This window comes from Saccostrea cucullata, unplaced genomic scaffold (assembly GCF_032062105.1).
Source record: "Saccostrea cucullata isolate Sc308-1 unplaced genomic scaffold, CSIRO_AGI_Scuc_v1 ctg1924, whole genome shotgun sequence".
NCBI classification, from domain to species: Eukaryota; Metazoa; Mollusca; class Bivalvia; order Ostreida; family Ostreidae; genus Saccostrea; species Saccostrea cuccullata.
Window position 1 is genome coordinate 1 of NW_026921687.1, and position 25159 is coordinate 25159.

At 33.0% G+C, this 25159-nt stretch overlaps 3 protein-coding genes across 4 annotated transcripts; 1 reads left to right on the forward strand and 2 right to left on the reverse strand.

Moving 5' to 3' along the window:
• Positions 1-5120: 5120 nt before the first annotated feature.
• Positions 5121-6017, reverse strand: LOC134260563 (uncharacterized). The gene is made up of 2 exons (XM_062743108.1): positions 5535-6017; positions 5121-5334 (listed from the first exon to the last, which is right to left on the reverse strand). The coding sequence occupies exons 1-2, from the start codon at positions 5859-5861 to the stop codon at positions 5299-5301; spliced, it is 363 nt and encodes a 120-aa protein (XP_062599092.1). The 5' UTR covers positions 5862-6017; the 3' UTR covers positions 5121-5298.
• Positions 5963-9464, reverse strand: LOC134260566 (uncharacterized). Its single transcript, XM_062743112.1, has 2 exons — positions 9347-9464; positions 5963-7126 (listed from the first exon to the last, which is right to left on the reverse strand). The coding sequence occupies exon 2, from the start codon at positions 6923-6925 to the stop codon at positions 5963-5965; it is 963 nt and encodes a 320-aa protein (XP_062599096.1). The 5' UTR covers positions 6926-7126; positions 9347-9464.
• Positions 9465-12416: 2952 nt separating this feature from the next.
• LOC134260569 (dnaJ homolog subfamily C member 27-like) lies at positions 12417-23997 on the forward strand. 2 transcript variants are annotated; one of them, XM_062743115.1, is made up of 7 exons: positions 12417-12762; positions 14344-14426; positions 14526-14595; positions 14693-14857; positions 15266-15382; positions 15538-15698; positions 23296-23997. In XM_062743115.1, exons 1-7 carry the CDS (start codon positions 12685-12687, stop codon positions 23426-23428), a joined length of 807 nt encoding a protein of 268 aa, XP_062599099.1. In that variant the 5' UTR covers positions 12417-12684; the 3' UTR covers positions 23429-23997. The 2 variants fall into 2 exon arrangements, with proteins under 2 accessions (XP_062599099.1, XP_062599100.1); XM_062743116.1 differs by lacking the exon at positions 23296-23997 and adding an exon at positions 17368-17446.
• Positions 23998-25159: the final 1162 nt, after the last annotated feature.

The window sequence follows — 25159 nt, forward strand, 5'->3', positions numbered from 1 at the left end:
CCTTTAATTTAAGAATTCTATCAAATCAAAGTACTGAGGGATCATATGAGATTTCAGAGCTGATGTATTTGTCTATGCATAAATAATTAAAGTAAGAGTAGAACTAAAGAACATTCCATTTATTTACATTCTTCATATCGAATTTAATCAAGTAACACTTTTTAAAATACTTTTATTAAACTGTGCAGATGTCTGTATCGGTTTGTTATAAAACCTTTGAAAAGTACTAGCGTTCGACCAGCCAGCTTTTTTTTTTTTTTTTTTTTTATTGCCCCATCACATGTCCAAGTATATAATAGTGCCAGGGTTGGGGCCCTGGGTTCACTAAGTAACATACATAATACACATATATATTACACAATCATAATGTGACAGGACATTTTTTTCACATATCATTCACACACCTTTCGCTACATAACATGCATATGATTATATTTATAATAATATTTAACAACTAAAATCTTAATATAATCAGTAAAAAGTTGATGTACATCTGTAACTGCATTGTTTTTTCAAATATATTAATCATATTAAAACATTATCAAATTCCATCGTTTTTTAAAACTGTCCATTTCCCCATTTTTCTTATAGATATATTTTTCACAATTAAAATAATACATAACCTCTTGTTTGACCCTCTCAAAAGATGGTACACATTTTTTGCATCTATTTCTATAAATATGTTTTTTTATTATACATACTACTAAATTAAATATATTGTTATATTTATAATGTTTTCCCAACAAAACATCAACTTTGTTTAGAGATATATCAACTCCAAACTGTTCTTTCATCCAATCCAGTACATTTTCCCAAATTTCTGCAACACACTCGCATTCCCAAAAAAGATGACAAAGTGTCTCTGGGTGTTTCTTACAAAAACTACATAAATCTGAGTCAGTAACACCAATTTTGTGTAAATATGTATTTGTAGTAAAATTCTATGTACAATTCTATAGTGGAACCATCTTAACTGTATATCATTTGTTATGTTAAAAAACAGAATGTTTTGTTTTTTCCACCAAAATTCATCAACATTAAGTTCTAAAATGTTTTCCCATTTCATTTCACTTTTTGGTTTTTTGTATTTCTGACTAATAAAAACATCATAGATATCTCTTGCACCTTGTTTGCTTTTTGTTATTGTTTGTAAGAATTTTGGGAAGAAAGGTTGATTTCTTTGAATTATATTATGATCATAATTCAACTGTAATTTTCTAATACAATTTGTTATGCCTAAAAACATTGTAAAAGGTGTTTTTAAATCATATTGTTTACAAAAGTCTTGGTATCCTAACAAAGTCCCATTTGTATCATAAAAATCAAAAACAAATTGTATACCTTATCTCAGCCATGACTTATAACAAACACTTCTGTTGTTTATACATATTGATGGATTATACCATATGGGACTTAAAATAGATGTTTGATCATCAATACATAATCTCAAATCCAACAATGCTGAAAAAACATCATTCCAGAAAACATTTTCCGTATCTTTCTTAAGTTTTTTTGAAAAATCCCTACCAAAGATAACTAAATATTTAATGTCAGGAATTAAATCTTTTAGCAATTCTTTCCAGGCTGATTTACATGAACTATCAAACAATCTGCGAATCCATGTAATTTTTAAACTTTTACAAAATGAATCAAGACATGTCATTCTCATACCACCGTTTTCATAACTTTGGCATATAATATTTTTAGCCACCCTAGCCGTTTTGGTATTCCAGATATAATGAAAAAATATAGCTTCAATTTCTTTGAGTTTTTCTTTAGAAGGGCTCGGTAAACTAATTAATAAGTGACTAAATTTAGGCAAAAGCAAGGTTTTTACTACTGTTATACGACCTGCCGTTGATAAATGTCTTCTAGACCATGATGATATAAGCTTTTTGACAGAATCAATCTTTGGCAAAAAATTCAAATCAAACATAGTGTTTGTGTCTAGATCTACACAGTATGCTATACCTAACACTGTAAATGGTTCCTGTGACCACATCAAGTTTTGATATTTATCACACAAGTTATCATCAGTATGAACAGTAGATCCAATCCTAATACATTGAGTTTTATCATAATTTGGCTTCAGTCCAGAGAATTTGGAATACTGATTGACTAAAGACAAAGCTGATCTAATTGAGTCTTCTGAACCATCCATTAATAAAACTGTATCATCAGCATATTGTAGTAGTTTATATTCTTTATCTTCAATAACAATGCCCTTTATTAATTTATTATTTCTAATCATAATTCCCATTATTTCTGCACATAGTAGGAACAAGTAAGGTGAAATTGGGTCACCTTGCCTACAACCTCGTCCCATTTGGAAAAATTCAGAAAAAATACCATTTTGAATAACACATAACTTAGGTTCTCTAAACAAAATCTTTATCCATTTTAAAAAATTCTCACCAAAATTAAAAAATCTGAGTACTTTAAAAATAAATCTCCAAGAAATAGAGTCAAATGCTTTCTCAAAGTCAATCAATAAAACAAGACCTGAATGATCATTCTCTTTACAATAATGTATGATGTCATATAATAACCTTGAGTTTTCACCAATATATCTACCAGCAAGAAACCCTTTTTGATTTTCATGTATTACTTTTGACAGAATTGGTTTCATTCGATTTGCTAAGACACTAGATAAGAGTTTATATGTAATGTTCAATAATGTAATTGGTCGCCAATTTTTTAATTGTTCCCTTGGCTTATTGCCTTTTGGTAGAATAGAAATAATTCCAAGCATCTGAGTATAAGATAATTGACCTACTTCATAGCTGTAATTAAAGGATTTGAGAATATATGAATTAATATCTGTCCAAAAAAACTTGAAAAATTCTGCTGTAAAACCGTCAGTTCCAGGTGTTTTGTCGTTCTTAAAATTTTTAAGAGCTTGAAGTATTTCTTGTTTTGTAATTTCAGCATTTAAAATGTTTTTCATATCATTATTTATTTTAGGAACCTCAAAGTTTTGGAATAAGTCTTCAAGATTTACATCATCAAGCTCCTGATCTTTGTTTTCATATAATTTTTTGTAAAAGTTCCTTACTTCTTCTAAGATATCTGCTTGCTTATTTACATATTTACCATCATTATTGATTAAATTGCTAATATTTTTATTGACATAATTTCTTTTTTCTAAGGCAAAAAAATATTTTGTAGGTTTCTCCCCATCTTCTATCCATTTACAATGACTTCTTAACAATAGCCCCTTCAATTCATATTTTCTAATTTCCTCTAATTCTGTCTCAAGGTCACTTATCATATCTAGATAAATTGACAAAGGGTAATTATTATACATATCATGTAAAATTCTAAGTTGATTTCCAATCTTTGCTTTGTGATCCCTCCTTTCTCGGGTCAAATTTGCAGATAATTGTATTGCCATATCCCTTATTTTCATTAATAGAACATCAAGAAAAAGATTATCTGGTATTCCTAACATTGATTCATCAATACGATATTCATTATCCGTTTCCCTTATAATTTTTTTAACATTTGTCACAAATTCTTTGTTTCTCAATAAGGAATTGTTAAAACGCCAGAATCCCTTTCCACGTTTAAATTCATTAATAGTAATATCTAATTCTATGATAGAGTGATCAGTCCTATAGCCCGGCATCATGTGAACATCATTTATAATTGATAAGAGTTCCTCTGATACTAAAAAAAAGTCAAGTCTAGCCTGTTTTACTGGGTTCTTCCTACTCCATGTATATTTTTTAGCATCTGGGTTTTTGATTCTCCAAGGATCTACTAAATTGAATTTTGATTTTAATTTTTCAATTTCAAGTTTATTTTTGGGATTGTTTTCTCTAACATAATTGTAACAGTCTAACTGGTAATCTTGTACTACATTCCAGTCTCCACACATAATTATAAAGTCAGTATCAAAAAAATCATCCATTTTATCACTTATTTCTGCATAAAATTTAGGATTATCTTTATTGTGACCATATAAATTAACCAAAGTGATTGAGTACTTGTTATCCACCATTATATTTGATATAATGAAATTCCCCTCATTATCACTATAAACTTTAGAAATTTTTATTTCATTTGTGTTATTAAAAAGGGTTAAAGTCCCTCTTGCATCTGATTTTCCTGAGCTGATGAGTATGTCATTACCCCATTGGGCATAAACTGAATTTTTCTCTAATTCTGTACAGTGGGTGTCTTGTAAACAATAAATAGATGATTTAAAATTTCTTAAATAGTTTAGGACATCCTTTCTTTTCATAGAATCATGTAAACCTCTGCAGTTTACAGAAGTAATTTTTAACTTAGTCATAGATTACACTACACAGTTGAATAAAGGCAAAAAAATATGCATGTTGCATACTCTCCATTCTTTCACACATATATCAAAAATGAAAAATACTTCCTGTATGGTAACAAAACAAATCAAGAAAATTCACGTATTACATCGCATTGGGTCTTTTTAATTTAACTTAGCCACCTAAATAAGATAGTGAACCGTAGTTCTCTCATAGAAAAAATAATAATATATACAAGCTCCTCTAAGAACTTCTACCAGTAATCTTTGTAATCTTTGTTGAAATTTAGTTATTTATTACATTAAAAAGAAAAAACCAATATGTCCCCATGTAATTTATACAGCAAACCATAAGCTGCCAAACAAATATATATCCTGAGACATACTACATGTAGATATGTTACAAGTTATCAACTATGACATAACACAGTAGTTCACAGATAACGATACCAAAAATTCTCAATATTTTACAAGTTATTAACAACTAAGGCATAACTCTGAATTTTACAGATATCATCCAAAGCTCAAAACACTGGTATTTTACTTTTAAACATCTGCAGCATACCTTAGTATATCTTTCTAATAGCATCTAAAACATACATGTACTTATTATTTGACAAATAAACAACACGATACCAACTGTAGCATAACTCAGCACTTTACAGATATACAAAACCTTCACCATATCATACTCCTACAACCTGTCATCTCCTGCAAATAATCTTGTTCTTATCTAGATCAATTAGAAGGAATCACTAAAAGCGAGCCATTCTTTTTCTCCTTTTTGTCGATACTCCAGAATCACATCGTCTTTCGTTTCACGGATTCGCGTCTTCATTCCTGATTTCCTGAGTTCATATGCCTTTTGAGCCAGCTCTGCCCTCTTTCTCTTCAAATGCACGGGTAGATCTGTTCGTATTGCATAGCCTTTCGGTAGGGTAGTGTTTCTGGCATGATTTAGTATCATATTACGGTCCTCCATAAGAACGAATTTAACAATGACTGCTTCTGGTGCTTCAGGTTTGTAACTGCTGTTGGGGTTTTTTGGAACCCTATGAGAGTTTTTAATCATTATAGACTCTGCTGTTGACATGCCCAATTTTTCACTCAAAAATTTCACAATAACCTCGTTTGAAACTTCATTCTCTGCTTTAGGAATGCCATAAAATAAGAGGTTGTATTTCCGAGATCTTAACTCTTGGTATGTAATATGATCTTGCAGTTCTTTTAAAGAAGCCTCAAGAAGGCTTACCTTTTTACTTTGGGGTTGTATAACCTCTGTGTTTAGCTTTTCTAAATCAGTTAATCGGTCATCTTGGTTTTGAAGCGCTGTTTTCATATCAGTTATCTCCTCCTTAATAACGATCAGCGTTTCCTCTACTTTTTTGTCAAGCGCAGTAAGCCTCTCGTTCATTGAACTCTCCAACTTCTGTATTAGATTAGAGAAAAGTTCCTTTAACTCTTTATTTGACACCTCATCATTTTGCGCACTCTCCTTCTCCGTATCTTTTCTCTTCGGCATCTTGCACGAGCTTCCCGAATATCCTTGTGCAAAGTAGTGACTTACAGTCTGTTGCATTTAACAAAGAGGAAAATACCTGAAATTCACCTAAAACACGAATGTCTTCACGTAATTAAGAAAACTATCTGCAATGCCTCGTATCAAATATTAATGTTCACTTAGGAAAACAGAAAAAACGACCCTCTGCTCCTTCTCACTTCACGCCATTTGCGCAGCCACACCGGAAGTCCCCTCGACCAGCCAGCTTTCTCCATGATAATGTCTATTGGTACTCCTGCTTTATGAGCGGCACTAGTAGCAGCTGCCCGTGTTGAATGTGGGCAAAACTTAGATATGTCTATCCCCGACATTTCCATTGTATCACGTATCCATCTACTTATGGTATCTCTGCTAACACCCTTATGAGGTTTCATAGTACTGACAAACAATTTCTTATCTTGTCTTATAAATTTTGTTCTTTCTAAATAGTCACATAGTGTCCTCACAATACACAGTTCCTTTTCTACATACATTAGAAACTTAACATTATTTACATGCTTTCCTGGTTTGGAAGTTTTTAACAAAGAACTATATCTAATTTCTACATGATCATTTCCTACAACTACATCATCAACAGTTAACAAATGTAATGTTTGCCCTCTTTGACCAGTCAATAAAGCTAATAACATAAGAGTTTTACATGACAGAAGTTTCAAAGACAATTCTGAAAGTGGAAATAATGTTTTCAAATAATTTATAACTATTGACACATCCCATGTGCAGCTATACTTTGGTAATGTTGGTCGTTTGACAAAAACACCTTTTAAATATCTTTTAATTAGAGTATGAGATCCAAAGTTTTCTTTACCACACAGTGAAAGTAATGATGATACAGCAGATCTTGCTGTATTGATTGCACTATATGACAATTTTTGGTCAAACAAAGTTTGTAAAAAACAAAGAAAATTATTTACAGTTGGATTAAATGAATCAATTTTCCCTGAATCACAAAATTGCAACCATCGTTTGATATAACTCCAGTATTGTCTTTGAGAAGATTTCCTCCAGGAGTTGAAAATGACCACGGCAAGGTCTTCCGATATTCCTCTGTCCTGAAGAAGTTTCCGGACAACGGAAAACATCCCATCTTCAGCTTTGGAATCCTGTGTTGTCTGTTCGGATCTGTTGGCAATGTAAGGATGTTTTTGTTGTTCAGAAGGTAAGGTTGCAGATAAATCATTTTCAGAAGTGCTGGAAACCACGCTTGTGTGGGCCACAGTGGTGCTATCACTACTGCATTTGTTTTGTCCTGCTGAATTTTCTGCAATACTTTCCCCAGCATACTGAAAGGAGGAAAAATATAAAATTTGTCATTTTTCCAAGGAAAAGAAAATGCATCAACACCAATAGCTTCGGGTCCGGGAGAAAGGACACATATCTATCAAGTTGATGATTTAATCTGGATGCAAACAAGTCAATTCCATTTTTTAAGTTAAATATTTGACATATACTGTCAAAAACAGTCTCGTTCAGTTTCCACTCTAAATCATCATTAATAGTGCGTGACAGTCTATCTGCTTCTACATTGTCAACACCAGGAATATGAGAGGCGCTTATCCAAATGTTTCTTGCTATACACCAAAACCAGATATCCCTAGCTAACAAATTGAGTTCAGGAATTCTGCCCCCCATGTTGTTTATATAATGCATAGCCACCATGTTGTCCAATCTAACTTGTATATGTGTGTTTTCTGATGTGCTACAAAATGTCTTAATGCTCAGAAACACAGCTTTAAGTTCTAGATAGTTAATGTGATAAAGCTTTTCTTCATATGACCAATTTCCACCAGTCTTCTTGCCAGACTTGATTTCACAACCTCCCCATCCTTTTTGAGAACTATCTGTTTCTAAAATAATGTCTACATTAGGAATTAGGATGGCCTTTGAACTTGTGCAAATATTATCACTAGTGCTGTGCGATATTACCGGTTAACCGGTGTATCCCGATTTCGTTCTTCACAATACGTATCGCGGTATTTTTTTGTAAATACCGGTTCGGGTTCGATATGCTATTAATTGTTACAAAAAGAGTTATTTGCCCTTTCCAAGGTAAAATATGGCGGCAAGGAACGTGACGTTTGATCGGAAACCAGAGACATGTCTGTCAGAGATGAAAAGACAACAACTGTTACATGAAAGCCCTTCATGTTAAAGCAGAATCTGAATATTACAACTTGATTCTTAAAGTTTTGCCACAAAAAAACTTAGCTTGCCACTTGCGTACACAAAACGCGATCAGGCAGTTGCAATGTCAACTCGAGAATACATGTAATTTCAGTTTGTGTTTTCATTTAACATTGATGAAAATCAAAATTTATTTAAAAATTTATATTGTGATATACTGCAATACAAAATATAATATTGCAATATATCGCGATACGATTTTTCAGCCGCGATACCCAGCTCTAATTATCACACCACCATGAAATGTCCTTAATAGATTCAACGGTCAAAAGAATCTTTTTGTCAAAATCTCCTCTATTTTGTCGTAACATATTATCTTTGAAAATTTCAAGATTTCTGTATCGTAGAGGTGCATGTTGGACAGCTGGTGAAGCCGCAACCATTTTTCCAATAAGCTGCGCCAACTCTCTTATCACGATTTCATGTTTGATAATAAATTTAGACCCTAGATCCTTTATATCTTTTGCTTTGTCTTGCAATAAAGAAACGATCATTTTCTTAGAATTTATGAGAAATCCTAAAAATGCTATTTCTTGCACAGGCTCAACAACAGATTTGGTAGGATGAATAGTAAATCCTAAATTGTCAAGTAATGTTGATGTACTTCCTATATTTTGAGCACAATGTTCAAAACTATCACCTAACAATAAAATGTCATCTATATATGGTACACTTTCAAATCCTTGTTTTCTCAATGTACTAAAAACTGGTTTTAAAAGTTTTGTAAACACACGTGGGGCAGAAGATAATCCATTAGGTAAAGAAGTGTATTGAAAACACTGATTTCTCCATATGAATTTTAAGAATTTTCTGTCTGCGGAATATATTGGTACAGAATAGTAGGCATCTTTTAAGTCTACCGAGGCCAACCAACAATCTTGCTTTACTAAACACAAAGCACTTTTTATTGTTTCCATTTTGAAGTGGTGATATTCTACATCCTTGTTCAAATCTTGTAAATTTAGAATTAATCTAAAAGTTCCATCATGTTTTTTCCTAGTAAAAATGTTTGAAATGAAGTCATTTTCCATTCTTTCTGTCTTTTCAATCACTTTTTTGTCAAGGAGTTTTTGAATTTCTGTATCAATGACAATCATTTCTTCTGGAGAGAACCTTATTTGATGAGGAACCCTATCTTGCAAAGGAGACTGTATTAAGTCAAGTTGATATCCTAGTACAGTTTTAAGAATTTTCCTATCTGATGTTAATTCCTTCCATTTGTCAATATAAGAACAAATTTTTCCACCATAGAAATTTTCAGGTGTGTTATGAAATTTTTCAAGAATGTTGCATTTTTCCTCACTATTAACTGTACTTACAGAATGGTCAAGATGAGCTATGTCTGTGATTGTTGGTTGAGTAGAATTGTCTACTTCTTCTGTTGGGTTTGAGGTGGTCTCCTGCCCCTGCCTTTCCCTAAAAAAGACCCATTGTTGTTTTGGTCATATTTGTAGGAATGGGAGTAGGTGCCATGTGTCTGGGGTTTTCCACTAAATCTGTAGCCAGATCCATAAGATTTCTGATGGCTTCCCTGATTTTTTCCTGCAGATGACCCTTGAAAACTGTATCCTTGGAGTTTTTTGCTCACTTTCTTCGAGGTATCAATTTTCTTGATTTTTTCATCTACGTTGTCCCCGAAGAGGAATTCTGTGACCTTGTTCGAATCATTGCACAGAGGTTTATAACTCTGTTTCAATTCTGGCCGGATTAAATATCTCCGTTTGTGAGATAAATCTGTAAAAGCTAATTGCAACAATTTTACTGTGTCTTGTGCTAGTTCAAGGCATTCCTTCATATCTGTGGCTTCAGATGTTTTTGATTTTCTTGCCGAAATCAATTTATCTAACAGTCTGCAAGCAGGGCTCAAAGCTTTTAACACAATTGTTTGGGATTTTTAAATTTTAAAATCTATTGACTGAGCCTTTTTCTTTAAGGATGGCCATATTTCTTCATTGATACGGGGCACCGTCATGTTAGAGCAGTTTTTGGGTCTGTTGTGTTTTTCACACAAATTTTTTTTTTTTGCCTTGTCTTCAGATGGTCTTACTTGGAAATTTGTGTTGATAACTTTTGCTAACTCAGCACTTAGAGCTGGTCCTGTTTTGTCATCTTTTACCATAAACTCTTCTAATGATTCCAAGAAATCCTCTTCATCCTTGTCCTCGTCTTTGTCCTTTTGCACTTTGGATATCAGGTCATCAAGAGTTTCTTCGTCATCATTGTCCGATGTAAGTTCATCAGGCTCATTTGCGACCTGAAAACACAATTATCCATGTAAACTACATCATATTATCTTTCAGTGTTAGATCTCTCAATAACAGAGTTTTTAATCTGATTTTATTTATAATATTGTTTTGAATATTGCCTTTCTATTTTAATTGTGAAATTTTTTGGCTGCACAACTACTGCTGAAAATATTGTTTTATGCCAGAATGGTAATACGTGCCTTGCGTTTCTTAGAAACAGGCTGTTCAGTGGTATTAACCAATGGTCTTTGTCGCATGAGATGATTAAGTATACTTTGGTTTTGAAAAAACAGTTTTTTCCATTGCACATGATCATCATCATCGTCTTCGTCCATGGGCGCAGCCATATTTGTTTGGCGCAGGGCATTCTGGGTCTTCTGGGCGTCCATCAACATCGATGGCGGGAAAGCAGGCGGAGCTCCGCCCACTACACAATCACTCTGAACAGTTTGAACTGTTTCTTCTCTTGCAGCTTCAGGCACAACAATGGACAAGAATTGATTTCTGTCATTATGGGATTGAACTCCCGCAACCAAACTGTCGAAGACAGCATCGCTATTCAAACGATTAGGTTCATTGGCCAAGTTCGCCATTGTTAGTAAACAATGCACTCGTTAAGGGTCAAAGATTTTGACCCAAAACACAAGCAAACGAAGGTGAAATGACACGAAGTGTCAAAATAAACAAAAACTTCGTATTGCTATAGCTGAAAATACAGCATTATCAGTTCGATAAACACTATAAATAATCCAAAATTGACTGAAAATCCTTGTCGAAAAAATAACGTGTCTTGTTTGGAATCGCGTTACACTAAGCACTGATTGGTTGAATGGAATCACGTGACCTAAGTCATCTCAATATGATCCCTCAGTACTTTGATTTGATAGAAGAAAGTTTTAAGTCCCTGTGCGTTTCTGCGGAGCTAACAATTTAAATAAAAATATTCAACATCATATCGCCGGCGTTTTAATATCAAACAAAGATTTCTCAATGTTGAGGAAAAAGCACAATAATCGTAAAATTCAATTTTATAAATAATGGGGTAAATATTTCATCCAATCCTGATTGACAAACTCTGATGTAACTGAAGTGCGGAGAAAATTAGTAGGAGTGTAAGGCATAGTCTAAATAAAAACAAAGACCACGTTGTAAATAAACAATTTTACTTTCTCTTTTTAAAACAGGATCTGCTGTATTAATTTGAAATGAAATGTATATCTAAACACTTCCTATGGATATTTTTCAAAAATCTGATGAAATATTGATTTCTTAAAAGCAAAGAAAATTAAGACATGTTGGTCTAGGAAACTAGGATAGAGCGCGTTTTACAATGTGCCAAACATTTTCCCGCCACATCTCAACACCAAAACAGAAGAAGTGTAGCGGTGGATCTTGAAGGAGTTGGGGGAGGGGGGGTTAACCTCCTATAAGAGAGAGCGAGGAGCCCCACATGTTAAATATTTGTTGCGTTTTTATTAATCAAACTATAGCTTAGTTTAAACTTTAGTTTTGTACTTTTAATGTAAAAACTACTTAAACAGCAAGTTGTACCAAACTGAGTGCAGAGACTCAGAGGACTATTGCATAGTTTATATTGCCTATACATATAAAACTGTACATGCATTATGCAATCGGCATTGTCGCATGCATTTTTTTTCATGTCATGAGGATATTTTAACAGATAAATATAAAAAAAAATTTAAACAGCAAATTTCAGTTTCTGAAGTGTTATATAAATGTATTTTGTGTATTATGTGTTTTTTCTAGGCGTGTCTAAATACCTTCATTAAAATAAGTGTAAAAATTTGCTGAAATTAGCACGTTTTAAAAATGCAAATATTTGCGTTATATAGGCAATGGAAATTGGGATTTTTCCCCCCTCTTCCCCCGCCCTTTCGATTTGCTTCTGACGCCCATGATTTCAAAATTTTGCGTTGCGGACAAACAGAGAGATAGACAGACACGACAAAAACTATATAATCCCCAAAACTTCATTTACGGGGGAATAAAAACGGGAAATGAATAAATATATGATCGGAAAATCGGACGAATGAATAAAATTCGAATATTATAAGAACAAGCTATCAATTTCTTTCAATTCCATTGCTTATCCAATCAAATTACCTGAGATATTATCTGCGGAAGTGAAATTCCGCTCCCTTGCTTTGAGTTGCCAAAGACGCTTTCAGCTTCAAGAGTTATCTGCAAGATTAATATTTGGGGGAATGAAGAGAAGATATTTGAAGTAGACTTTTGTGAATCTTAATCAGATGTTTGTTACCATGAAAGTTATACATATTTACCGTGATAGAGAAACGAAAGAAATTCTGATCATTATATGATGACATGTAAATATTTTTTTTGTGTTTACAACTTACACATGATAGTTGAGGTTTGGTAAAAAATTAAAGATGACAGGAATGGACAAGAAGTCGAAAAAGCCGCTGAGAATAAAAATAATCAGCATGGGGAACGCTGAGACAGGAAAGGTATGATGTAATCTGACCTCCATAAACATGATAAAAAATGTCTGTAAAACTAAAAGAGAAGAGCAAATCTGTCTCTGGACAGTGTTGAGTTGTTCAGTCTGGTCTTCAATCTTACAACCATAATGAACCCTTGTTTGAAATTTAGAAGTCACTTTGATGACAATGTTTTTACTATGTTGAGCGTTTTGTTTTATCTTTTGTTTTTTTTCTTTTTGGTTGTTTTTTTTTTTTGTTATTTTAAAAATGTATTGTCCTATGGGGTTACTGTCGTTTAAAACGTAAAATAAGAGAAGATTTAGAAATCTGTCTCGTAAAAATATTTGGGGTGCTCATACATGGCGGGGCATTCTGGTTTTGGGGCGCAGTGACCGGTCTTCAATCTTACAGCCATAATTAACCTTTGTTTGAAATTCAGAAGTTACTTTGATGACTTATATATTATATTATATATACTTATATATATTAACTTATTTGAAATAAAGATTAACATTTCCTTTGCGAAGTTGGGTTATTTTTTCTCAAACCAGGAACAATGTTTATTTAGTCTTAATTAATTTTTGATTTGAAATGCATTTTTAAAATAGTGTTTGTCCGATAGTTAATTACTGACTATTATCAATGTTATTTGGGGGGGGTTGTTTTTACGAATTGGGCTATGTTTTGACAACAATTAAGGGACCGCGTTAATAGATCCCTTATATAAATGAGCATTTGAAGGTTTTACCACTTATATTCTATATAATCTGGGGTGCCCTGTGCGAACGAGAAATCAGGCGAACGGACTCTGGGCGAACCAAAAATCGGGCGAACGGGATATCGGGCGAACAATTTTTAGGGCAAACGAACATGGAACCCGCAGTGACTAGCACCCGTTCTCATCGGACCTGCAGTTTGACGAGGGCTTGTCCAGAGACACTGTTACTATGTTGTTACTGAAGTTAATTAATATTTATTCATATATGTGATAATATTTTTAGAACCATATAATGGCATATATTGTGTCTGCCTGTATTGTTTATATTTAAGATATGGCATGATCATTAGTTACCACTCCAGCAAGTACATGCAGTTGACAAATAACTGCTGTACCATCAAAAACTTTACAAAAGTTACCCTTATATAAACTTTGATCTAACTCTTTACAAGTGCACAAAACACTGTTAAGACTGTGATGTCAAATGTAAGCTGCATATTTCCATAACTGGGTCTAATTAGGCCTATATTACCAAATTTACCATTTATTTTATGAAAGGCATTTGTAGATGCATGTATTATAGTTTTTTTGTTCCTTTTAGCTCCATGTAAGAACAATCTTTACAATATCTGGGGGCCTGTTATATTTGCAATAATTTCATTGAATGCTGCCAGCAAAGTATTTCTTGGAAGGTTTATAGCAAAACTTTGCTTTACATATCCAAAATATTTCAATTTGAATTTTTCTCTGTATTTAGCTCATTTTTTGCTCATTTTCATTATAATAATAATGAATTAGTTCAATATATGGGCTTTATCGGAGCACAATGTATTTAATTAAATTATTTTTTTAAATACTAGATCTTACTATTTCAATTTTACTTTTAGAGCTGCATCATTAAGCGATATTGTGAGAAGAGGTTTGTTCACAAGTACCTAGCCACTATAGGGATTGATTATGGGGTAACAAAGTAAGTATAAGATTCAGTGCTCTCTAAATGTGCATCAATATTTTATACAGCATTTCATATTTTATGAGATTACATTTCCTTCGTTTAATTTGACTACAGAGTGACGGTCAGAGACAGAGAAATTAAGGTGAACATCTTTGATATGGCTGGACATCCCATATTTTACGAGGTAAAGCCTTCATATTAATACACAGCTTTTTTCCAACCCTTTGTAAGTTGTGTTTTATTACACAGGGAGCTGTAATTGTGTTTTTATTATTTTACAGGTGCGGAATGAGTTTTATAAGGACACACAGGGAGCTGTGGTCGTATTTGACGTTAACGATAGACAGAGTTTTGACGCACTTGACAGCTGGATGCTGGAAATGCAGAATGAAATTGGGAACCAGTCAGAAATGGACAACGTTGTCGTGTGTGTTTGTGCTAACAAGGTAAATAAATCTGTGGACCTTCATGCTCAGAGAAATATGTGTCAATTGCTAGGCATTTGAAGGTAAAATAGAAAAATGAAATCCTCTGTTCACAAAATGAATCGGTAATGATATATAAATTTTCTAGCAGAAGTAAATTAAAATGAAGTTAAAGCAGACAGAGTACTCTCACCATTCAGACCAAGTTAGAGCCTAGAAGTAGCACTTTTTAGATGAAACATTGGTTTAACGTTAAAGAATTGATTCTCATAGCAATGGTTATTTCTCCCTTATATTTTATCCCACAAAATTTGCTTATGGCAAGATTTGACTTTCTGTATAAATTATTGCTGTACATAGTGAGTCACAGAGATTTGTATTGGTACATGGAGAACAAGGGTGAATAACTGGAGATAAATTGTTTTTCAGTCGGATAAGAAGAGGGTGGTGGATGAAGCTGAGGCCAGAATCTGGACAGAGACCAAGGGCTACCATTACTTTGAGACGTCAGCCCAGACGGGAGAGGGTGTGTCAGAAATGTTCCAGGTTTGTACCATTATTTTGTGAGGCCCAGAAAAACCACACTTTAGCTTTACGAATGATTGTTTACTTCAGTTTTACAGAAATTTTCATGATTTCATGTTCTTTTATTTCCAGACATTGTTTGTGTTTATGCTCAGTTTATTATCTGTATTTTACAGACGCTGTTTGAGTCTGTTGTCACGGCTTTTGAGAACGGAGGAAAGCGAGTCCCAGTACAGACCACACTTGGCTACTCAAAGGAGCAGGTGGATGCCATTCAGAAACTCCGCAATGCAAAAAACGATTATGAGAGACTGGGACTGCCTCCAGGTGCTACAAAGTAAGTCACGTAAAATAAGTCACATAAACATAAGTCACGTTAATATGAGTCATGTAAACTGCTACAAGGTAAGTCATGTAAATTGGTGTCTGTAGTATTGAGTCCAAACTCATGAATGTAGGCCAGCTAATGAAATTCTACTGGTACTCTGTTCTCAAAAAAATCCAAATGCTTCAGTTTTGAGATCTTTATTAAGAACTACTCTTTTATGACATTGAATATATAATTTACATGTATATATTAAATATCCCTTTAGATCTTATTTTGGTTCATACCTCAGAAATTTAATATGAGGCTATTATGGTTTCATTTTAATCTATATTCTGTGAGTCAACTGTTGCATGCCTGCAAAAAAAATGGAAAAGATTCACGTGCAACTGCAGCACATGGATATTTAAAGTAGGAAATCAGTAAAAGGCGTACAAGAAATCTTTATCATGACAATCATTCTCAAATTACAAAGTAGGCATATTAGATGGTTACTGATTCAGAAGTTTTTTTCAGTAAGAGGAAAGTGAATTGGAAAATTTAGCAGCACAATTAAGGGCCACTGTTTTTTTTTTCCGGGGGGGGGGAGAAGTTTTGAGGAGATGCATTGCTTGTTATTTTTTTTACTGATAGTACAGATTTTTAATGAATTCCGTACCTATTTCTAACAATATATGATCTTGTTAATACAGTATAAACTCCACCCTTGGAGCCACCACTAACGGATAGGATGTAAACTAGAATTTACCCAGGTATCACGATTTAATAATGAAAAGCTTGAGCTCAAATCGTTAAGAGAAACTAATTTAAATCACTGTTTGCTTCTGACTAAGGTTTGTATAGATGTGAAAATGCATGCAGCTTCTAAGTATGAGTTACAAAATATGTTATGCATGGAATGATGTTAACGCCTTTTTTACTTTTTACTAAGCTGAAGAAAACAGTCTCTTATTTCATGAATGTTCTAAAGGGAGGCTAGACTGTTATGTAGGGGAATTTAATGACACTTTTTTTGCTTGCCCTGATCTAAAAGCTCAGAAAATAAAAGTAAAGGAAAATATAAAACACCCTCAAACAATCATGCATGCTTATAATAAATTCATTCTTATAGTGAAGTGATTTTCATTTCATAATGGCCTTAAATCATGTCGCAAAATTATCTATATAACTTTATAATGAAGAAAAATGCCTCTCCTTGTTACTTCATGTACATTTCTTGTTACAAGTTATGTGCACTTTTTACTGTAAAAGAAAAATAGGTTTATTGGGGGAAAAAATAAAGAAATAAAAAATTAATGAACAGGTTGTGTTTATGACCTTTGGCGACCTTGGTTAGATCATTAAATTCCCTTGGTTGTCCACTGGTTTTATTACATCATTAAACGAACATCTTGTGGAGTGTTAAGGGGGATAATTTGAAGTCTGTTTCATGTTCCATAGTTTAAACACACGAAAATGTTTATCACAATGAATATTGTGTCATCTCAGAAAATTATAAATTATGTACACAGTACAGTTTCAAGGCAACTATTTTAGAAAACTTAATCTAAAGGTATAAAGTGACTAGGGTTGTAGATAAGTTGTTAATAAAATTTATACTCATTGTAATCTTTGTCTTTTGAAAATCTTCATGTAGAGAATGCTACAGTTATTTTAATTGTGACCTTTAACCTTTGTCTAGCTCCTTGGAATCCTTTCCTTTTCGTTGAGGTAACTCTCTAGTTTCCTGTCTCTTCTGTTGAAGCTGGGTGTACTGTAGATGACTCTGTTTAATTATAACGTCTAATTAAGACATCATTATTGCACAACAGCTGAAAAAACTCCTTTTTTCTTGCTCAACATATTCCTCTTGCTGATAAAAATTGGCTTTTTTATTTGTAAAAAAAAATATGTTATTGCATTAATCAGGGATACGGTATATTAATACCTATAAACTTGAAATATTTTATAAATATCAATATTTAGCTCTACTAGTCAGAGACTAGAAGAGTAAATGCAATGATAAAGTGTCTGTTTATCTGTCTGTTAATTCCTTAACAATTTTTTAAACAGTTGCAGTTCAGTTAAGTAACCAATACACTCTACTAATATTCTGTGCATTGATTATGACAATAGTCATTAGTGTTGCCATGGATACTAAAAATAGAATTTTTTTGTGAAATTCTATCAAAACACTACTCAACGTTTAGTTTTGGACCAATTTCAGTATAACTGGATACAGAAGTAATATATGTATATACCTAGATACCACATAATTCTATTGACTGGTTTTTTTTTTTACATCAAGAAATGGTATAGCCATGATTACAAAAAATAAAATTTCTGTGAATAATTTCTCTCTAAAAACTACTCCCACAGTCTCAGTCAGCAAGACTAAGATTTCAATAATAAACAAGAACGTAGACCATACCAAGATACACCAAGCACAAACCAGTAGAGCTGCAGTCTTGTTACAGATTTCTGATTTTTAGCTCTACTGGTCAGAGACCAGAAGAGCTTATGCGATAGTAATGCGTCCGGCGTCCGTCGTCTGTCCGTCTGTCTGTAAACAATTTTTTAAAATGCTACTCCTCCTACAGTTTTGGTCTGATTTCAATATAACTTGACACACAAGTAGACTACACTAAGATACATAATTCTGTGTATCGGTTTATGATTTCGATGAACAGTGTTGCCGTGGTTACAAAAAATAGAAATTTCTGTGAAATTCTTTTAAAATGCTACTCCTCCTACAGTTTTGGTCTGATTTCAATATAACTTGACACACAGGTAGAATACACTTAGATACGTAATTCTGTGTATCAGTTTTTGATTTCGATGAACGGTGTTGCTGTGGTTACTAAAAATAGAAATTTCTGTGAATTTCTTTTAAAATGCTACTCCTCCTACAGTTTTGGTCTGATTTCAATATAACTTGGCATACAAGTAGACTACACTAAGATACATAATTCTGTGTATCGGCTTTTGATTTCGATGAACAGTGTTGCCGTGGTTACTAAAAATAGAAATTTCTTTGAATTTCTTTTAAAATGCTACTTCTCCTACAGTTTTGGTCTGATTTCAATATAACTTGACACACAAGTAGAATACACTAAGATTCATAATTCTGTGTATCGGCTTTTGATTTCGATGATCGGTGTTGCCCTGGTTACTAAAAATAGAAATTTCTGTGAAATTCTATTAAAATGCTACTCCTCGTACAGTTTTGGTCTGATTTCAATATAACTTGGCACACAAGTGGAATACACTCAGATACATAATTCTGTATATCGGTTTTTGATTTCAATGAGCGATGTTGCCGTGGTTACTAAAAATAGAAATTTTTGTGAAATTCTTTTAAAAGGCTACTCCTCCTACAGTTTTGGTCTGATTTCAATATAACTTGACACACAAGCAGAATACACTAACATACATAATTCTGAGTATCGGTTTTTGATTTTGATGAACAGTGTTGCCATGGTTACTAAAAATAGAAATTTCTGTGAAATTCTTTTAAAATGCTACTCCTCCTACAGTTTTGGTCTGATTTCAATATAACTTGACACACAGGTAGAATACACTTAGATACGTAATTCTGTGCATCGGTTTTTGATTTCAATGAACGGAGTTGCCATGGTTACTAAAAATAGAAATTTCTGTGAAATTCTTTCAAAATGCTACTCCTCCTACAGTTTTGGTCTGATTTCAATGTAACTTGACACACAAGTAGACTACACTAAGATACATAATTCTGTGTATCGGTTTATGATTTCGATGAACAGTGTTGCCGTGGTTACTAAAAATAGAAATTTCTGTTCATGAAATTCTTTTAAAATGCTACTCCTCCTACAGTTTTGGTCTGATTTCAATATAACTTGGCACACAAGTAGAATACATTAAGATACATAATTCTGTGTATCGAATTTTAATTTTGATGAACGGTGTTGCCGTGGTTATTAAAAATAGAAATGTCTGTAAAATTGTTTCAAAATGCTTCTCCTTCTACAGTTTTGGTCTGATTTCAATATAACTTGGCACACAAGTAGACTACACTAAGAACATAAAGAGACTTTGTCAATGATCATTATTCTACTTATTGCTGTTGTATTAAAAGTTTCAAATCCCAGCTGCTTAAGTACTTTACTCTTCCTTTGCTATAAGTTCAAACCAGTAGAGCTTCAGTCTCGACAGAGATTTATGGTTATAAAAACATATACATACCAGAATGTGATACTTTCAAATATTGAATTGAATGCCATCATAGTATGAGGTTCACCTAAGTTTGACTATTGATGTCATCATTAATCAGCTTCTCTGAATGTGATTGTAATATCTTCTTTCACCCCTGAAACCACTTTCGGCTGATTTCAACCAAATGTGCCAAAAAAATAAACACATCATTAAAGTCAAGTTTTTGTACCTAAGTTTCTTAGTTTCACACAGGAATATGGACTTCAATCTTCAAATTAAAAAAACTGGGTTTTTTTATATGTCAAAATTTTTTTATAAGTTATATTTTTCAAACTTTCTTCAATGATGTAGTATTAGTGAAGATGGGTTATTATATTCATAATGGCAAATAGAGAGATGTAACTTTGGTGAGCATTGTGGCCCCTGGGCCTTTTCTGGCTCATGCAGTAAAATACTGTATACAGGGTTATTTTCGCCCCGTTTTATTTTCGCCCTTTCACACTTGCAACTAATTTTGCCCTGTTTTAAATTCGCCCAGTCACCGTTTTGTTTAAGAAAATATATTGTTTATTTTGAATTCGCCCCTTTTTAAATTCGCCCAAACGATGTAATGGCGAAAGGGGCGAAAAAAAAATAGGGGCGAATATTTCCCTGTATACAGTATACTTCCCTGTAGGTACAAATGCTGAAATCTTGAAACCCACATGAAAACATGATACTTTAATTTTATTTCTTTTTCCCTCCAAACAGGATTTAGAGATTAACATTTTACTTTATTTTATTTTTTTTATTACTTTATTTTATTTTTTTACTTTATTTTATTTTGTGCACCAATTTTTCAAATGTATTAGCAGCAACTCTTTTCATTTATAATGCTTTTGATTAGGTTTGGATGTACTAACACTTTTGTTTTTATTTAAGATGCATGTTTGCAAATTTATACATGAATTAGAAAAATGTGAACAGTCAATGCACTTCTTGCATATATAAATATTATGTGGAAATGTGGGGGTTAGGTATCTATTAATCCTATTGGATAGAAATTTGGGGTTTTCCTTAAGCAAAAAATAGAATATACGAATGGTTAATCATGTAAGCATACATGTAATTGATATATTTTTTAAAAAAGATAAAAATGAGTTATTTTATATAACTTACCGGTACTGTATATTTTACACATATTGTTAAGGATTTCAAAACGTTTCAATTTGTGAATGGTTTTGTGACTTATTTTAACCAAATTTGGTGTTTTTTTTATGATTTGTGTCAAGTTTACATAGGTTTTCCAAGCTTGCTTGAGTCTGATTATATAGGACACCATGAAAAGACATTACCGGACTTGTATATATTCTATTCTGTCACCAATATCCTTGCTCTATATGCATTAACCAATTACATATCAGATTCCATACATATATAATGCTTGCTTTTGACAATCAACTGTAAATTTGAGGCACAAAGTTATTAAAGTGCTGGCCTGGGGGCCATAAAACTTAGACAAGCTCACTTTTGATCTCAGTCTCACTTTTCCACTATTTATTCCTTTGGAAAAAAAAGAGACTGAGATCAAAATATAATGCGTTTGACAATCAATAATTGTATAAGGCACAAAGATAAGTGATATGTTGTGTGCTGATCTGAGAGTAAAACAGGTACATGTACTCACATATGTCCTGACCAAGGTTTGTTTGATTGTGTTCTCCCTGCTCTTAGTACAACAGTTATATCTATATACTGGAATTCATTTCAAATTTCTTGATGATGGTACTTTAGATTGTATTAAACATCAGGCTTACTTGTGTTTGGTTTTCAATACTTTAAAATATATGAAGCTCCCATACAAGTTAATTAGTTTCATTGTGATAACAAAACAAAATATCAAGAACCAAAAGATTGTGGTGACCATTCAATAAATAAAGCACCAGGCTCTAAGTTATAGGGCTGTGTATTGAGCCAAAAATTTCAAGACGATACAATACAATATTTTTTAAAGCGATATGCAATGTATTGGATTTTGAAACAAGTCCATCAGAAAAGGCTTCTAAATCACTTTAATGCATACATTTCATAACAATTAAGTGTTTTATTACCCATTTTAAAGTTCTTGTCTCATTGCCTTTAAAAATAACACTTCAATTAAAACTTTTGATGACAGTAAAATCAACAAGTTCAAAAAAAAATTCTCTTTGTATTATGTAATAATTATAAAAAAATAGTGTTAGTTCCTTAGAAATTATATAATTATTGAAGGTTTTAATTCAAAAAAGTAAAATATGATCTTTGGTGATTGAAATTCCCATTTTTAAACAGAATTTGAAGAAAAAATATCTGTCTGATACGTATTGGAAGTTACTTTTCGATGCAATATTTTTCTTGAATATCGATACATATCGATATATTGATACAGCCCTACTAAGTTTGAGGTGATCATACAATATATCATGCAGCAGGCTCAAAGTTTGTGGTTATCATACAATATATCATGCAGCAGGCTGTCAATTTGTGATGATCATATAATATATCATGCAACAGGCTTTAAGTTTGTGGTGATCAAATAATATATCATGCAACAGGCTTTAAGTTTGTGGTGATCATATAATATATCATGCATCAGGTTCTAAGTTTGTGGTGATCATACAATATATCATACACCAGGCTCTAAGTTTGTGGTGTGGTGATCATGCAATATATCATGCAACAGGCTCTAAGTTTGTGGTGATCATACAATATATCAAGCACCAGACTCTAAGTTTGTGGTGATCATACAATATATCATCCATCAGGCTCTAAGTTTGTGGTGATCATACAATATTTCAAGCACCAGTTTGTGGTAACCATACGATATGCATCAGGCTCTAAGTTTGTGGTGATCATACAATATATCAAGCACCAGGCTCTAAGTTTGTGGTGATCATACAATATATAAAGCACCAGGCTCGAAGTTTGTGGTGATCATACAATATATCAAGCACCAGGCTCTAAGTTTTCATCAACCTCATGAAGCTCAAGTGGTCAGGGTGACAATTCGTATTTCATTAGCTTCAAGCTTTCTTCAGTATGGTGACTTTTATAATAATTCAAGCCGCAGATTTATATATTTGATTGTGGTAAACTATTTAGAACATGCACACAATTGACTAAATTTTTATTTTTTCATTACTTCATTAGAATATATCAAGCATCTAGCTTATACTTGATTATGTGGTGACCCAAAGAGTATATGTATGCAGTAACTCAGACAATGTTCATTTATATAGCATACATTAATAGAGAGCATACTGTTACATAATCATGATATATAATGGTAAACTAATCAGGCTTGTACATAAATAATAATGAGTTCTTTAATTTGCTTTTTATTTTACCTGAATATGATAATTTTATAAACAGCAGTATGTTCCCTGTTTCACATTGATATCTATGAATTATCTATTTTTAGGGATGATGTAAATCGTGCGTACAGGAAGTTGGCGGTCCTGCTCCACCCAGACAAAAGCGTGGCCCCTGGGAGTGAGGAAGCCTTCAAACTTCTGGTGGCTGCCAGGACGACACTACTGAAGCGCTGCCAATAGCGGCCCCCACTGCCCTCATGTCTTTCTATCAAAATCTGTGATAAACGCTACATCATCTCATCCCACCAAGCTATCATACCATTCTAAAAGCATCACTGCAGAGTTCAGTTCCACTCTGTACCATTTGTAACTGTAGATCTGATGTTGTGTCATCATTGAAGCATTCTCATGTGTGTCACTAAGGTTATTTCCTCAATAAAAGTTGAATTTCTGGACCAGAGAAATCAACAGGATAAAAAAGTGCTGTAATATATTGTAACAATATCTGTGCTGAAACATCATAAATGGAAAAAATATGTGTGTAATTGTAGATTTGTAGAGTTATTTAGAATTTAATTCACCAATGATCGATTGTACAGTTGTGTTTTATTTGGTGTTGTGTTATAATGCATAGCAGAATGTGTGAGTATTGGATAGAATAGGTTATACATACATGTACACCTGTACTTATGTAGATTATTTTAATTGTGATCCAGTGGGTCAAAATGTTATGTAATATTACAGCCTTCTCTGTTTCTCTGATCAAATACAGCTACCATCTGCCAGGATTTTTATTTACAAATGTTTACTTGCAAATATTTATGTTTAAAAATATGTTGTTTTTTTATGTATACAGTGTATAAGGAATTTTATGATCCTCTAGATCTCTGAAAGACATTTTGTGTCCTGTGTTTCATTGAATTTTGAACATTGTCTCTTACAAAATCGATTTTAAAAAATGTAGATCAGAATAGAACCAACAATTTTACATATTGTATTTTAATTCCCTATGCTCCACACCCTTCAGTATATAATGATTTTGCTCTAAAGACATATAGGTTGTATTATATCTAAGTATAAGGACTGGTCACTTTTTGACAATTCATGTACTAGTATCCTTTTAAAATTTTATTCACTTTTGGACATCTTGCAGAACAATCTTCATGTATATGCCTTATACATGGTGACAATGAACTATGAATAAATCTTTAACTAAATAAGTAAATTATTAGTTGTCTCTCTTGCCCAGCTGGGTCTGAGATAGTCATGTATAGAGAACCTAGTAATACTCGGGTGACCAATACAGCCTGTGAACCTCTGCTGTTTTGAATTGTTTAGTAACTTAAATAAAGATAGTACATTGAAAACAAATTTTCATGCTTTGGACATATATTTCTTTGTGAATGGATTACATTTTTGAAAATAAATGCATACATGTACTTTATGTATACATGGGGGTAGGTGAGGGCAAAGCAACCTTTCAATGAACATTTCAATAAAAAGAAAGTGCGGACCCCCTGCACCTAAACCCAACCCCCTGTTGCAAATTGCCTGTCTGATAGGGGTCTTCGTTTGTAAAAGCTCAACGATTTGTCGATATATCGCGTAGTACTTCTAAACAAAAGTGCTACAGACACAAAAATACATTTCTACAGCTGGACAGACAAACAGAAATACCCCCCCCCCCTTTTTCAACGGGATACAAAAATCAGATCAGACCGGGTTTTCTATTGCTTATCGTTTCGGTTTTAATAGGTATGACTCCTATTATTTTTTCCGGTGAAATTTGTTTTTTTTTTTTTCTGTTTCTCCCTCATCAGCATTTGTACAGAAGGTAGGCCCTAGCACCTACATGTGTATTATCCGTCGTTTTACGTCAATTTCTGTTCAAATACGTCTGTCTGCCTGTCAATGCTGACATAATTATATCTCTTCAAATGCTACCTGACTATGTCAGCTGTTATGTATACA

Coding starts and splice junctions, on each gene's coding strand:
- LOC134260566 (XM_062743112.1), bottom strand. CDS start 6,925: ATGTTTTCCGTTGTCCGGAAACTTCTTCAGGACAGAGGAATATCGGAA.
- LOC134260569 (XM_062743115.1), top strand. CDS start 12,685: ATGACAGGAATGGACAAGAAGTCGAAAAAGCCGCTGAGAATAAAAATA. Junction 14,858..15,265: donor TGTGTGTTTGTGCTAACAAG/GTAAATAAATCT, acceptor ATTGTTTTTCAG/TCGGATAAGAAGAGGGTGGT. Junction 15,383..15,537: donor GTGTGTCAGAAATGTTCCAG/GTTTGTACCATT, acceptor TGTATTTTACAG/ACGCTGTTTGAGTCTGTTGT.
- LOC134260563 (XM_062743108.1), bottom strand. CDS start 5,861: ATGCAACAGACTGTAAGTCACTACTTTGCACAAGGATATTCGGGAAGC. Junction 5,335..5,534: donor TACAACCCCAAAGTAAAAAG/GTAAGCCTTCTT, acceptor AAACTCTCATAG/GGTTCCAAAAAACCCCAACA.